The following is a 14818-nucleotide window of genomic DNA, read 5'->3' on the forward strand; positions in this document are numbered from 1 at the left end:
TTTTCTTTTTTACATATGCAAAACCATGAACAAATTTGCCATCTGCACTCTCACAACTGCTACTCACATTTGCGCAGCCTGACAGAAAGATGTTATCAGCGAGCTGCTGTCCTCTTTGGCAGCTTTTAGAAATGAAATGCCACATCAGTCTGGTGACATCTTTGACCCATGACAACACTGCAGGTGCTGGGAAGGAAATTCCTGGATGAAATCGATAAGGTGCCATAAAACCCTGTCAGCTCTGCTATAGCTGCACAGAAGGGCTGCAGCAGCAAGACAAAGGCAGCAGAGAATTCAGTTCTAGGGTGTGGGGAGGAATGGAAAAGGCTATGCTCCTACTGCTGCATGTGGAACAGGGGCTTCAGTAGCATAAGCCCAGGCTGCTTACTGCACAGGGAGAGGGCAAAGTGAGTCCTTCTTCTCATCTCCCAAATTCCTGCAGCTGGGAAATAGACAAAGAGGTTCTTCTAAGAATAAAAAAAAAAAAAGCACTATGATCTGCTGTGATCTGTAAAGCATCATTTTGAGGTTCCCTTTCTTTTCTCACCTGCTCACTGCACAGCTGTGGCGCATCCTTTCACTGATGATGGCCAACTCATTTTTAAACTCAGACACATAGCAAATGCCCAAGACCTTCCAGTAAGGATCACTCCCCAGCCATCTACAGTGTGAGTATTACACTACTGTTTCTATCCACGCAGTATTCTCGGTGCTACGCTGCTTGCAGAGGTGCCACAAGCAGCAACAAGCCAGCACTGACACAGCCACGTTCCATGCACATGATAGCATTGCTCTGACCTCTCTTCACTTTGGCAAAACCCCTCGTGCTGATTCCAAAATGCTCTTTGAAGGTTGCAGGCGTGTTCCCCCAGCAGCACGATGCATGCGTGCTCCCTATTGTCTATGCTCCCACTTGTTTGAAATTCCTGCAGGATCCTGACATACTTCAGCGGTACTTTAATAATAGCCTAATAATCGTCACAGACAATAACTGACATTGTATGGAGACCTCGGGTGCTGGGGGTGAGTAGGAGGGGTTGCCGTGGTAACAAGGAAAAAAAATCATCTGACAAAGAGATACCAAAGGACACGAGCTGATCTGCTCGCTCCCTGTATGGGAATCCATGGGAAACGTCCCACGGGAGCTGGCACCAAAGTGAGCTTCTGCTGGTCAGGGTGAGCGAGCAGCACTAACGCCAACTCAGCTGAAAGCAGACCAGCAACCAAGGCTTAGGGAAACCAAAGAGGATAACGGCACTGCAGCACCCTGGTGGTGATGCTCCTGTCCTTACACCACTGTGATCTATGCAGGGAGGGACCAAGGTGGCTGGCACGGCTGGTCCTGCGTACTACCAAAAGCAGCTCTGAATCTCAGCCACATGGAAGCTTACCATCTGAGCAGCTTCACTTTAAGTGCTGGAGAGAGGTATTGAGGTCAGCAGGCTCCACACTCAAAAGTCCCAAGAGCCTGTTTTTCCTTTGCTCTGTTTTGATCACGTTGGCAGCTTTCTTCTAAAGACACCAATATTGTAAGGTGCACCAAACTCAAAGCTTTTAAGCCACGGCAGGGATTGCTACCATACATCTGAGAATAAACCCATTCAGACAACACATTCTTGCAGTTGTCCTCCAGGGCAGGAAAAAACACCTCCTGGGAACTACAGCTAGTCCCCCCATCCCAGAAGCTGCTCACTGGGAAGAGGCATGAAGGAGGAGGCTGTGAACAAGGAGGGAGTCCCCTAGGCCATGAGAAAACAAGGCAGCTCCATGGGGATGCAACAGCAAGAAAAACCTCATTATTACTGAGTTATTAGTCTTTATTACTATTTCTGATAACAGAGGGGGGGGGGAAAGCTTGCAGAAAGGCAAGGCACAAAGGGCTGCTCCTGCAAGGGAAGGGAAGGCTGACAAGATGGCCTCCTCCCAGCACGCGCCTTCCTCCCCAGCAGCCAAGCTGTGGGGCTGGGCTGCCTTTGAGCTGCCTTGGGAAACAGGATCACAATACGGATATCTAAAAGCCTGTCCTGGCCCAGAGCCAGCTCCCTTGCCAGCAAGATTCTCAACCCCTAACACCGAGCAAAATCCTACTAATTGCGGAATTGTTCTTTCTTCAAAGAGCCATTTCCACAAAGCTTTACAAAGCCAAAGACATCAGAGGAGGCCAGTAACATTCGCTTCTGTAAAATACCGAGCGGCAGAATTAAACCTGTAGGGATCAGAAAAGGAACAACGTTCAGCAGTAACTACAGAGACCTCACTACATGGTGAATTTCACATTTCAAGGAGACTGCAGAAAGCTGAAAGGGGAGCTGTGAGCCTTGACTGTGAGCTGGAAACGTGGCACCGGCGGAGGAGAAAAGGAAAACGGGGATCAGGAAAGGGCTGGAAAGGTGAAAATCCCTTGAGACATCCTAATCATGTTCTGCTGTGTATCACAGGACACCAGGCAGCGTCTCAGAAATGGAAGCGACAGCCACTCCTGCTATCGGGAGCATTAATCTGATGCATTCTCAAACCTGGGAAGAGAGCAGACAAACTATACTGCAATTTAGCTTAGCTGTCCAAACCGCCCAACCAAATCCATAGATATGACTAAAAACACAGGTTTATCTACAATAATTACATGCAGATTTTTCTTCCTGCCAGACAGCGGAGGAAAGAAGAACATTAGGCCTTGTTATCTGTGGTTCAAGATAGGTACTCAGGCCACTCACCTCTGCCTCTGACACCTGCACTCTTAAATTATAGATGCACGAGTGAGTGTAGAAACAAAGGCATTTCTTCAATTAAAGACCTTCCCTTTCCAAATTGCCTTCTCAATGCCCCATCTAAGAGAATGTTGCAAGAATAAAATCATAGAATGACCTGGATTGAAAAGGACCACAATGCTCATCTAGTTTCAACCCCCTGCTACGTGCAGGGTCGCCAACAACCAGAACAGGCTGCCCAGAGCCACATCCAGCCTGGCCTTGAATGCCTCTAAGGATGGGGCATTGACACACAGACAACACAACTGGTTTTCTTCCCCCAGCATAAATCCCTGGGAATAGTTTAGGCCAATCCTTAAAGGAAGAGTGCAGGAAGAGAGCAAAACCACGACTGTGAGAAACTATTGTGAATTCTGAGCATGTACTAATACTATAGTGAGGGAGAAAGAGACTAAATAAAGCAACACAATATTTTAATAGGTCCGAAGCTAAGCTGACAGTAGTGAGTACATTGAGCAGAAGAAAAGCAGGACTTGAAAAATAGGAGTAAAATGGGAAAATTGGCCAATTACAGTGCATTTGCAGCAGCAAGAACGAAATATGCTGCAAGATGGTTTGAAGCAAAACCAGGATCTCCAAGGAAGCTACAGCAGTTGTTTGGGCTTTAAGCAATGGAGGAAAATGGAGACATGGACAGAAATGCTCATTTAGGAAAGGACTCGTGTTAGAGCCAGCTTTCTCCATGGCAGAGTTATACTTCAACATGAAAATTATGGAGAACTGGCACAGAATTGATTCAATTACAAAATTTAACCAGATTTGCCTTTTAAAGTAATATATCTTAAGGTCAGGTACTTTCAAAAATAAGTAAGATGCAGGCTAAAAGAGTGCACAGAGCTGGCTGAGAAACCCCCAAGCTGGAAAACACACCATAAACAAGTACCAGAACTCCCACACCCCGTCTGCAAATAAGCCTGCATTATAAACTTCAGGCAAATATAATTAACAACACGACTGGTAAGGAGCTCTGGGTTTGCATATGCCTGAACTGGTTAACTCTGAAAACACAACCATTACGAAGATGCTGGTTAAACCATTTCTATCATCTTCGTGCCTCTGCACCGGAGCTTTGCCCCATGCTGATCCATGCCTGCCCTGCTAGATATTCCAGCACAGCCAACCCATGGGCCTGGGCCATCATTCTGGAAATGACTCAGCTCCAAGCAAGCACTTCCCAGCCTTCCATTCCTCCTTCCCTTTCTTCACTGCTTCTACAGGGAAAAAGCACCAAATCACAGTCTTGTGACCAAAACAAGAGCACATTCAGCAGCTGTCTGCTCCTCTAATAAATTAATAAGCAGGCTTAATTTGTTAAGGAAAGATTAAGAAGGAAGACTTCTGGCTGTTCAACGTCCCTTCTTTATTTTTGCAAGTCACACCAGCATACAGTCAACAATATATGCCTAAAAGCTTCTTTGAAACCTGCCTGAGCTTGCAGGGAGCCCCTTAGCTCAGAGCAGCACCTTGCTCCCAGCCACACAGAGCCAGGCACTCATCCTGGACACAAGTCACCTGTCTGGCATGTCGGGGAGTTCCCCTTCAGCTGGAATTGTTTACAAACAAGCCAAGCCTGACACAAGACATGCACTGTCTGCAAACAAAGGTTGTCCAGACTTGCAGTCTGCAACAAGCAAGAAAGCCTGAGCAGCCCTATGCCAATTGGTGCTGTTCCAGTGGATATTCCGTTTCACCTTGAAAAGCAAAGAGGCAGCTGAAAAGCAAAAAGTCCTCCAGATCATTTGCATCTCCCACAAAAATGCCAAAGATAACAAAGCTGAGAGAGACAAGGAAGGCTGGCTTTGTTCAGTCTAAATAAGGTGCATGACAAAGTCCTATAGCTGCCTGCAACCACGCAATGGGAGAGTATGGAGACAACTTTCATCACCAGAAATGACACAGATCTGAAAATAAAACAAATGTAAGCCATTCCTAGAGGTTGGACAGATTATTCACTGGCTTTTTAGTTACGCCAAAGAAAGCTAATCAGAGCAATGGGCTGTGAATATAGGTTGTACTCTGATTTACTCTGCTGAGAAGAAACGCCTTCATGTCAAGGTTCGAAAAAGGGACAACCTCATGGTCTATGACTTCTCTTAATAGGATGAAAGAGAAGGAAAAGAGTATCATTGGAGAGGTCTCAAAGATACAGCAGGAATGAAAAATTAATACTTGAGTTTTTCAACCAATCTCCCTCCCACGGTAGCATTTTATTTTTTTTTACATACTGTAGTATCTGCAGAAAGAATCACCTTCAAAAAAGTCATTCTGGTTTATCAGAAAAGAACTTAGAGAAACACTGCAGTCATAAACAGTACATCGCCGCTGTTTTCAAAGTTAAACTGCATTTGCTTGACTTCAAAGCATCTTATCCAAAGATGGGAAATACCACATGGGAAGAAAAATTGCTTCATTTAGGATCAAAACCCGTAGCTCAGAAATCTATGCCAAGCGTTTTGAATCAGAATCATTAATGATTAAGGATGTTTAATCCATGGCGTTGAAGAAATAAAGCCAGCACAGTGCTTGAAAGAAATAAAACCCACTCGTAGGGAAACAGAGCTTCTGGTGAGAACAGGGGCACTGGGGTTGCCCAGAGCCAAAGGCAGGGCACCCACCAGGCCAGACTCATATAGCTGCATATCTGTGGGATGGAAGAGCTTCACCAACACATTTATAAAGCTGAGCAGAAGGTTGCAATCTAATTGCTTCAATTTACAGAAATAAATACTGCCCCCACCCCCAATATTTTCAAGTAATTATCTAGCTGAATGATCACAATCATGAAATATGTTATTATCCCAAGCAGACATTTATAGTACTCAGGCTTAAAGCAGCACCTCGCTCTAAGCAGGATGCCAGAGGCAAGGGGCTGCTTCTGCCTGCAAGAAATAGGAGCTGGAGCAGGGCACGTTGACCTGCACCATGCAAGTCACTGCCAGCACCAGCTGGGGCCATTCAGCTTCTGCTGGGCACAGATTTCGCTGGCTACAGTCACCAGTGAAAGCAGGGGAAGGAAAGTGTGATGCTGTAATGTAATGGATAGCACCGCAGTAACAGCAGCACAATCCTAGGCTGCAGCAGATGAGGACAAGCCCAAACATAGATGCTGCAGATGCAGAAACAAAAGAAAACTTGCTTACCCTTTGGAAGACCTTTGGAAGGCAGGGATCTCCAGAAAAATACCTCACCTCCACTGCCAGCCCTTAAATGAGGAGTGGATCCTGGCTCTATCCCTTCCATCACTAAGGTTCACTGCACACACCTGAGCTCCCCTGGGTTGGCCCTGCCTTCCCACCAGGTGCTCAATCACTGCTCCAGGCCATGACTTAGCATTTCTGCTACAGGAGGATACATAGGCTCAGGTCTTGCTCTCCTTTTTGCAAACAGCAAGTTGAGAAGCAATATGTTTGCTGACAAACTAATCCTATGGCCCACGGGAGGGAAATGAAACGACAAAGGCCTCAGAGCTTAAGGAAAGCTGTAATCGCTTCCACGCTCGTCAGTCCCAAACCTGATTAGTCTTCTGTGAGTGGTTTGACAGTTGTCGATCCCAAAGTAATCCTCATGTTGTGCATTTTTGGTGCTTTTCTTACCCCCACACAATGAGTTGAGCTGCTGGGGGCACTTCCAGACCATGTAGCACATGGCTCCAGCTCCAGGACCTCCATCTGCTCCCATCAGCAGAGGAACTGCTTCACAGCTCCACCATCAGAACCAAGGCCCTTCCATTGCTCACCTCTGAATCCTTGAGTAACGAGGAACACTTCAGTTCCAGAGAAAAATGGGATTCCACTTGCAATGAAGGGGATACAGAAACAGATGTTGAAGGCCTCACTCATGGTAAGGCATCTCCAAACAAGAATTACATTAGGGTTTTTTACAAATTCTCAAGACAAGAACCATTTACCCCATTGTGGTGACAAGGGACAACAAGGCTACAGGAACTGAACATAAACGCCCAGCTTTTCAATGGTTGATGGGTGTAGATTGCCAGCAGAGCAAATTGCCAAGGAATTCATCTACCATATGAAGGCTGTAGCATCCAGAGCCCCCGTAGCGGAAAAAAGAAGATGAGGAGGTTTAGCCAAAGCACCACATTTTAGAACTGTCATCTTATTATCACAGTGTCATGAGTTGGAACTATATACGTGTTCGAGGCACACTGGAAACTATGGGTTTAATTAAATATCTTCTAGAGAATGTTTCTGATGCTTTCAGAGTACTTTTTATAGTCTCGATGTTGTGGCAACAGAGGAAGTGGTATTCACATCAAAGACAGCACAAACAGAGCTAGGAATTTATAAGTGTATGCAAGTAGAAGGACAGCCCAGGTTCTGAGTCAAAAGACCAAGATTCATCTGGAGAGGAGAGAGAGGGGGAAGTGAACACAAGTATGAAATAAATCCCCGGGTACAAGAGGAGAGGTAAGGACAGGCTCCTGCTGAGAACTCAGGGGTCACCACCAGCTCCTCCCCTGCTGTTGCTGTGGCCTTTACCACAGTCACTCTGACTTCTGAGAGTTTTATTAAGCCTTACTCTTCTCTAACCTCCAAAGAAGGGCTGGCACGCACACAGGACGCCTGCTGAATACTGAGAAGGGAATAGGAGGCACAAGTCTGCCTCCACCCAGAGACCTTTCCTCCAGAATTCAGCCCTGGAATGCATCATGGGGCAGCACGAGCAAGGGCTCCTTCTGACCACATCACACCAGGGGCTGAGTACAGGACCAGGGGTGCCTTAAAAACGTAGAGAGAAAAGATAAAAAGCAGTGCTCACCAGCTGAAATATCTGTTCTCACATTGTAGTGACACAAACCCTTCAAAAAGCCCAAAAAACTGGGCACTGAGGGTATTCCACATTTTGTTCTATACATACAATGTAAAAAAGGGTCTGGCTCTAGAGGTAGAAAGGATTAAAACCCTGGATATCCACAGGCTAGCTATACAGCAGTCCAGCAAACTAGCTACCAGCAAGCCCTGATGGGACAGGTGCCAACTGGGAACGCATCAAGCTGCTTCAGTATTTTCCTGAAACAGAAAATTTGGTGCAGGATGTTCCTGTGTGTTTAGATTTGCAGAAGACATTTAGTGATGTTTTATCAATGTCAGAAACAGTTAAGAGCTTTAACGCCTTACAGGAAAATATTCCAGTTAGCCTCAGGTAAGATGGGCTTATTTTTGTGATACTCAAGGGGAGGAACTGTTTGAACACATAACGACAGCACTGTGCCATCACATTCTCCAGACTGAAATACCAAAGGTTTAATTTGTTCTATCCCCTTTTTCCACAGCGAGCACCACGTTCACAAGGTGAGATGTAATGGTTGTGATCAGAGCTGCCACATTGGGTCAACAGTACAGAACCAACACATCAGTTCAGATTTTCAGCTGTTCAGCCACAACTTACTGTTGGGTTTCCATTTCTTCAGAACCAGTGTTATTGCTGAGCTCTGGTTAAGAAACAGAAAACCATTCATAATACAAACATCAGAAGGACTTCAAGTGCTTCTTCCCCAGGAAAAAAGACCAAAGCTTTCGAAGAATGGAGAAGCTACTTACTACTATGCCATCAATCATGATTTTAAGGTTTAGAAGAGTTTTCTGCTGCCTTTTGACCAAACCTCTGCATGTTTACTTTTTATTGGACTTGCTTCAAGGTACAGACAGTTAAATGAAATTGTAACCAGGAAACAGCTCTACCAACATGACTCCTTTACAAGTCTGTGCCAGGCTGGAGTTTTTAGGGCCATTTCTCTCCGCTTACAGACTTATTTTCCCTGCATGCAGCCACAAACCACCAGACTTATTCATGCATTTGTGCAGTTCTACTTTGCTGAATGACACTTCTCTTTTTTCCGAGCATACAACCACTCAAGTATTAGAAAGCTGGCAAGTGACATTTAATGTGTCTTTTGAGTAGATGCACACAGTTAAGGGGAAGGAAAAAAGCAAGCAATAGTTTACCACTAGTGGAAAGATCACCAGTCTAGTTTTGAGTCAGGAATGCAAAACCAAACTGGTCCAACCCAGGCTGCTCATGGAGGCTGTGGATGCCCTGTCCCTAGAAGTGTTCAAGGCCAGGTTGGATAGGGCCCTGGGCAGCCTGGTCTAGAATTAGATATGAGGTTGGTGGCCCTGCCTGTGACAGGGGGGTTGGGAGCTTCATGATGCTTGAGGTCCCTTCCAACCCAAGACATTCTGTGATTCTACGATTCCACTGTCTACAGAACAGTCTACAGATAACTGTTAAAGACAGAGGAGAAGAATGAATGCATTAAAGTGAGGAAGCACCCATCACTAGCAGTAACACATGAGCTAACAGCAAAAAGAAAAAAAAACAAAAAAAACCAACAACCAAACAACTATACACATTAGCATTTAGAAATCTCCCCTGGGCTCAGCTAATTGCTGTGATCAATTCTGGCTTGCTCACAGAAGCCTGGACAGCGAGCTGGAGGGGGTAAGGACAGAACCACAGCACGGGAGATGCAATTTTAATGAGCTTTTAAATAGCCAAGGCAGCATCCCACCCCACAGCGTGTACTGGACAACAGCCCACCAGATGCTGCAAGGTAACTCACCCGTCTTCTGAAGCAAATAACCTCCAATAGTGCTTATTATCTCCTGAAGTATTAGGATTTATTATGGTAAACCAGTGCATTTTATTTCTTAACAGTATTTACAAAGCTCAGGAAACAACAAAACCCTGGGACACATGCTTGATATTCTTTTCAGTACGGGTGATACAAAGATACATAATCCTCTTAAGAAATAACCATTGTAAAGCATGGATAAGGGTTCATAACAGTGACATATCTTTATAAAGAAGGGATTTCCAGCCTGGGATTTCAGAAAGCACACTAAATGCAGACTGCAAGGCCTGCAAGCCATCCCACAGTCAGCATCACTGCAGATGATCCTATGCTTTTATGCCACTCTGTTGCTTTTCCCATAGTCGGGGTGAAATTGATGCACTGCTCACAGAAGCAGGGACTGACGCCTGCCCCCCATCTCCTGGTATAATTAAAGCAAGTAGAGAGGGTGGAAAGGTCCCACTCTTTTCATTAATAACTTCCAATAACTCTATACAAGATCAGATTTCACTTTTTTTTTTGTTTTAACAAGCAGATGCAATTCAACTTTATTTTGAGATGGAAAACGAAGACTGCAGATAAACGAAAATGTGCAAAGAGAGATGTTCAGAGGTTGTATTGCCAGGGCACTGTTCACAGGGCAAACTCACACCTCATGTGCCCTTGTACTGCAGCAGCAAAGCAACCAGAACACTGGATTAAATGCTGCTACAAGTCACTATGCAATAATTAAAGTTATAGTTCTCATAGAAAAGAACTGCCAAAGCAGTTTTGCTCGTGAAAACTGTGTTCCTTTTGCCAGCTTTACATGAGAAGAGCCACACTGAGGCTAAAAGGCAAGTCAGCCCAGCAGTCCCTTCCCATCATCACCCAGTATGATTAACCAGGAGAGAATGCAAAGATAAGACAACCTTGTAGTGAAGCTTCCCTTAAATAACCTCTCCCAAAGCACCTGTTTGTGGTTTAGGGGCTTCCTGACTCTGTTTGGAGCTCAAGTATATTTGCCTCCTATGCAATGTGTGGAATCCTGTGTTCAGCTCTCAAACTCCCAGCACCTCCAGACCTGTGCCACGCGAGTTACATCTTTCACTTTGAATCTGGCATCTACTGCTTCCATTTGATGTCCCCTAGTTCTTGTGTTGGCAGAAAGAGTGAGCTGTTCACCTATTTTATCAGGTAGTCTCCTATCAGATCTTGTTCAAGGCTAGATAGCTGTAATCAGCTCAATCACTCGTACAATAGCAGCCAGTAATTCATCTTTACTGCCCTCCTCTGTGCTCCTTACTGCTTTGCTCTCAGCCCTTTGAAATGGGATAAGCTGGCAGGGTACATCAGTACCAGCACTGTACACAGCTGGGCTGATAAGCAGATAGCAGCTTTCCTACCAGCCTTGCTTTCACAACAAAAGGTTTTCTTCCACATCCAGCATGCCAGCATCTGAGCTGGAGGGGAGATGATGGGCCGGGCATGGCAGTCCTGGTTTTCACCAGCCCAAGCTCTGTTCCCCTCTTTTTGCTACAGCAGTGAGCAGAAAGTCTCTGCTGAAGCAGCTCACTGAGAACAGCCCCCTCCTCCCAGCCCTTGCAACTGCTCTGTATGCTTCAGGTACAAAATAGAAGGCTGTGCATGGAGGCCAAAATTCAGGTACATCCATGTTCCCACACTGCATCACATGGTTCATACATGCAGCACACAACACCCAAGAGGAAATGCAAAGAACGTGATACTAAATACTGTCAGTCAGTTTGTCAGTCAAACAAAAAAAGTCTGGCTGCAGATATACCGAGAAGGGCTTATTTTATATCCAACTTCCTCATGCAGTGTCAGCTTGAAGAGGTCTCATTCAACCATTTGAGGATGCTGTCCTTGATAGAACATCAGGCAAAGCTGTGAAAATAACATGCAAGAAAGTTGATGTTGTTTCTTGATCTTCATTTCCACAGTTGGGTAGCTCTTACAGCAACATTTCGTTCTGTCACGGGGATGCGAGAGACGACTTACATAAAGATCAGTTTAATTGCCAAAAGAAAAGAAAAAATAACACAAAGAAAGCAGACAGAATGCCAGGCCCACTCTGAATCCTCACATTGAGTCAATCAAAGGAAAATGAAACTGGGATTCTGTTAATTACCCATGGGTTGTGAATACACACACACACCTTGAACGTGCTGCACAAACCCACAGTGCTTACTCATTACAAAGTCACAGCATCCTCCCAAGCCTACCACTGTACTTCCATGGGGAGCCCTGGTCTTTTCTGAAGCATAAAAGCTTCGCCTGGCACATAGGAACAACAGCACTCACAGTTATTAAAAATATATCACTCGAATCACCAACATAGCATATGCATTTTCGTGTCTCAAAAGCAGTAAGCCTAGAACTGTCGTTAAGCTGCTGCAGGACACGGAGAGGACCAGGAGGATTTGAAGCACGTGTGGCAGAGGCACTTCTGCACAAAGACAAGGCAGGGCTGCGTGGTGAGCCAGCTCAAGGTGCATAGCTTCACCACCATGATCTCAGAGCTGAAAAAGCACTGTGGCAATGGCTGCATTTAGACTCATCTCTTCACACAAAAGAAGTTTGCTAAAAAGAGTTTGGTTACTGTAAAAAATATATATATCTATTAACTCAAAAAAACAACTTCTTCCTTCAGGTGTACTCTTACTACATGGTCTCCATCCCCCACTTTTCTTTTTCTTCAAACCTGCTCCTCTCCTACTTCTCTGACTGCTGCTCTGTTTCAGTTTCCAGGGAGATGACAGCAGGCTCCATAACAAAAGAGACGTCAAAAAAAAAAACCAACAAGCCAGCCAATAAGCTGCAAATTCAACCCACACAAACTTCAACCTCACCAGCAATCTGTGTATGGAATCCAGCTGCCATTATACATTTCCCAGCCACCTTCCGTTATGCTTTGATACAAGAGTAGTTTAATGCCTTCGCATTTTGCTTGCTAAAACAAAAGCGAAGTGAGAAAGCCAGGGCATTAACATGGCTCTTTACTGTCAAAGAAATCCGAGCACTTAACATGCTTTTCAAGGGTGAAGTGATTTTTGCTCTGATGTCAACTGCAACAAGATTGCTGTCCCAGCAGATCACTGTCCTGTAAGCATCCAGGTGGACAGACAATCTATGGGATAGTTGTCATTAGTGCTTAGCTCAAGCTGGCTGCAAAGGCCAACAGCCAGCTGCTTGCAGGGCTGCCCACCCACCTTCACAAAACCACCCGCCGCACCACAAACTGTTGTCTGATGTTATATTACATCCTCCTTCCCCCTTACGTGCCCTTCACACACCCTTCTCCTCTCATATTACCGACTGCAAATTTTTACATCTAAAGTCGGAGTTAAAATCTCTTCCCTTTACAGCATTAATTGCTTTGATTGTTGGAATAGCTAAATGTAGTCACTGTGTTTTCACAAACGAAGCCCGTGTTTCTCTAGAACCATAACCAAACCAAATTTATTCTTTTATTGTTTCACAATGAGAGGATCCTTTGAAGGCGTTTCCCTGTTTTTGAAGCTGACCTTCCACTACTCCTATCATATTCTGACTCTTTTTGGGGGGGCAGTACTTGGAAAACAGCGTCACACTGACGTAGGTCAGTCACGCTCGTTAGCTGAAGGCAGACTGCTGCTTTATAGTATTCTTTCTGATTCATTTTCCAGTAAAACTTACCAAGAGTTAGCAGGGAATTCCCCGCTCCCAACTCCTTCGGGCATTCTGGAACCAATTCAAAAGGCTCAGATCCAGAAATAAGCTTTGTTTTCTTCTGAGCTGAAGGCATCTTGCAGGTATCGATTTCACATCTGCTTTGAGAAAAGGTTCCAGTGACAGCTGCAGCAACACTGATGGGATACCCTGGCCATGTTTAAAGTTACACATAACTCATTTTTTGGAGAAGTCAACTTTTCCAGGTCAAAATGAGACTTTAACTACTGGCCCCTCATGTAAAGTAAGCTCCTAAGAAAATCACTAGTCAGATATTTCAGAAAGGAGGTGATACGTGAGAACCAGCATGGCTTCACCAAGGGTGAATCCTGCTTGACCGACCTGCTAGCCTTCTGTGATGGTGTCACTGCATCAATGGAGAAGGGAAGGGCCACGGATGTCGCCCATCTCAACTTCAGTAAGGCCTTTGACACGGTACCCCACAACATCCTTCTCACCAAATTGGAAAGACATGGATTTGATGGATTGTTCAATGGACGAAGAACTGGCTGCAGGGTTAAGTCCAGAGTGCAGCAGTCAATAGCTCCATGTCTGAACGGAGCTGGAGGTGAGAGGTGTCCCAGAAGGGTCAGTGCTGGGACTGATACTCTTTAATACCTTCATCAATGACATGGACAGTGCAGTAAAAAAGCTTGGAAACGCTGCACGCTGCAGAGGGTCTCCCCTCCAAGCCCTCATACCACACAGCATCATGTAACCCACAGACAATGAGATAACGTTATAAATAGCAGCAGCATGTCGTAGCTGTTTGTCTCAGTAAATTCCACAGTGAATAAGGCTCGGTGACTCAAGGCTGCACAGCGCTTGATTCAATGGTCATGGGGAAATAGTTTAAAAATGAGAAGTGAGACGTTGCTTTTCCATCCACACCTCAAAGCTGCCCGCAAAGGACAGCTGAAGGACAGCAGGAAAGCTGTGCGCTGCTGCCAGCACCGACCCAGAGCCAAATCCTTGCCCTTGTTTTGTCTGCCTCCCCAGCTCTCCAGATTCACTAAGCTCAGACTTGAGAGTTCGTTTTTTTGTAGCCGTATTTTCTGGTTGCTGGACTGGAGATGTAAAAGCTTTTGGGACATCTCCTCCATGTGTGCTTCAAGGACACAGCTATTCTGGGCTTACCATGGAGGAAAAACCCAGAGTGTCCAGGAGGAGCTGTGAGTATAGCACTGCAGTGATGTGCAAAAGAAGCAGCAAATTTCTCACCAGGGCCACAACTCACCTCTGCTCTAATACTTAATGGCTGAATATTTCCCTTTTTAAAGCCTCCTATTCTACTTTTGCCCTAGTGCAACACTAAAGACTGAATCCCTAACTCACTTAGTACAGCTAGAACAATACGACATAGTATTACCATAATGGTTGGGCATTAGGAAGAGGGTCCTGGAAAAGGTGGTCAAGTGCTGGAACAAGCTTCCCAGGGCAGCAGTCCCCAAGCTGCTAGAGGTCACAAAGCTGTCAAACCAAGGGTTTGAGTTCTGGGTGGTCCTTTGCAGAGCCAGGAGTTGGACTTGATGATCCTTGTGTATCCCTTCCAATTTGAGACATTTGGGGATTCTGTGATTAAAAGCTCATCGTATGTACAAGTAGAGCAACAAGCTGATTGGAGCTGTCAGTAAAAAAACAGAAAGACACTGAAATGAAGACAGCAATGCCTATTCTCTACCAAGGATATCAAAGACAAGTCCAGAAGGAGGCCTGCCTCCACAACGGTGCTGGTTAAGAACTCCTT

The 14818-nt window shown here is 45.3% G+C and overlaps 1 protein-coding gene across 2 annotated transcripts in view; it reads right to left on the reverse strand.

The window, feature by feature from the left end:
* The window catches only part of XPR1 (xenotropic and polytropic retrovirus receptor 1), a 76726-nt gene that overhangs the window by 39449 nt on the left and 22459 nt on the right, over window positions 1-14818 (reverse strand). The window contains exon 1 of one of the 2 annotated variants that reach the window (XM_048944660.1): window positions 5909-6030. The exons of the other annotated variant lie outside the window; for it this stretch is intronic. Coding sequence (XP_048800617.1) covers window positions 5909-6008 — 100 coding nt within the window. The 5' untranslated portion in view covers window positions 6009-6030. Of the gene's footprint in view, window positions 1-5908; window positions 6031-14818 lie in introns of those variants that run through there. 2 annotated transcript variants of the gene reach the window in all.

Source organism: Lagopus muta, chromosome 5 (genome assembly GCF_023343835.1).
Source record: "Lagopus muta isolate bLagMut1 chromosome 5, bLagMut1 primary, whole genome shotgun sequence".
NCBI lineage: Eukaryota > Metazoa > Chordata > Aves > Galliformes > Phasianidae > Lagopus > Lagopus muta.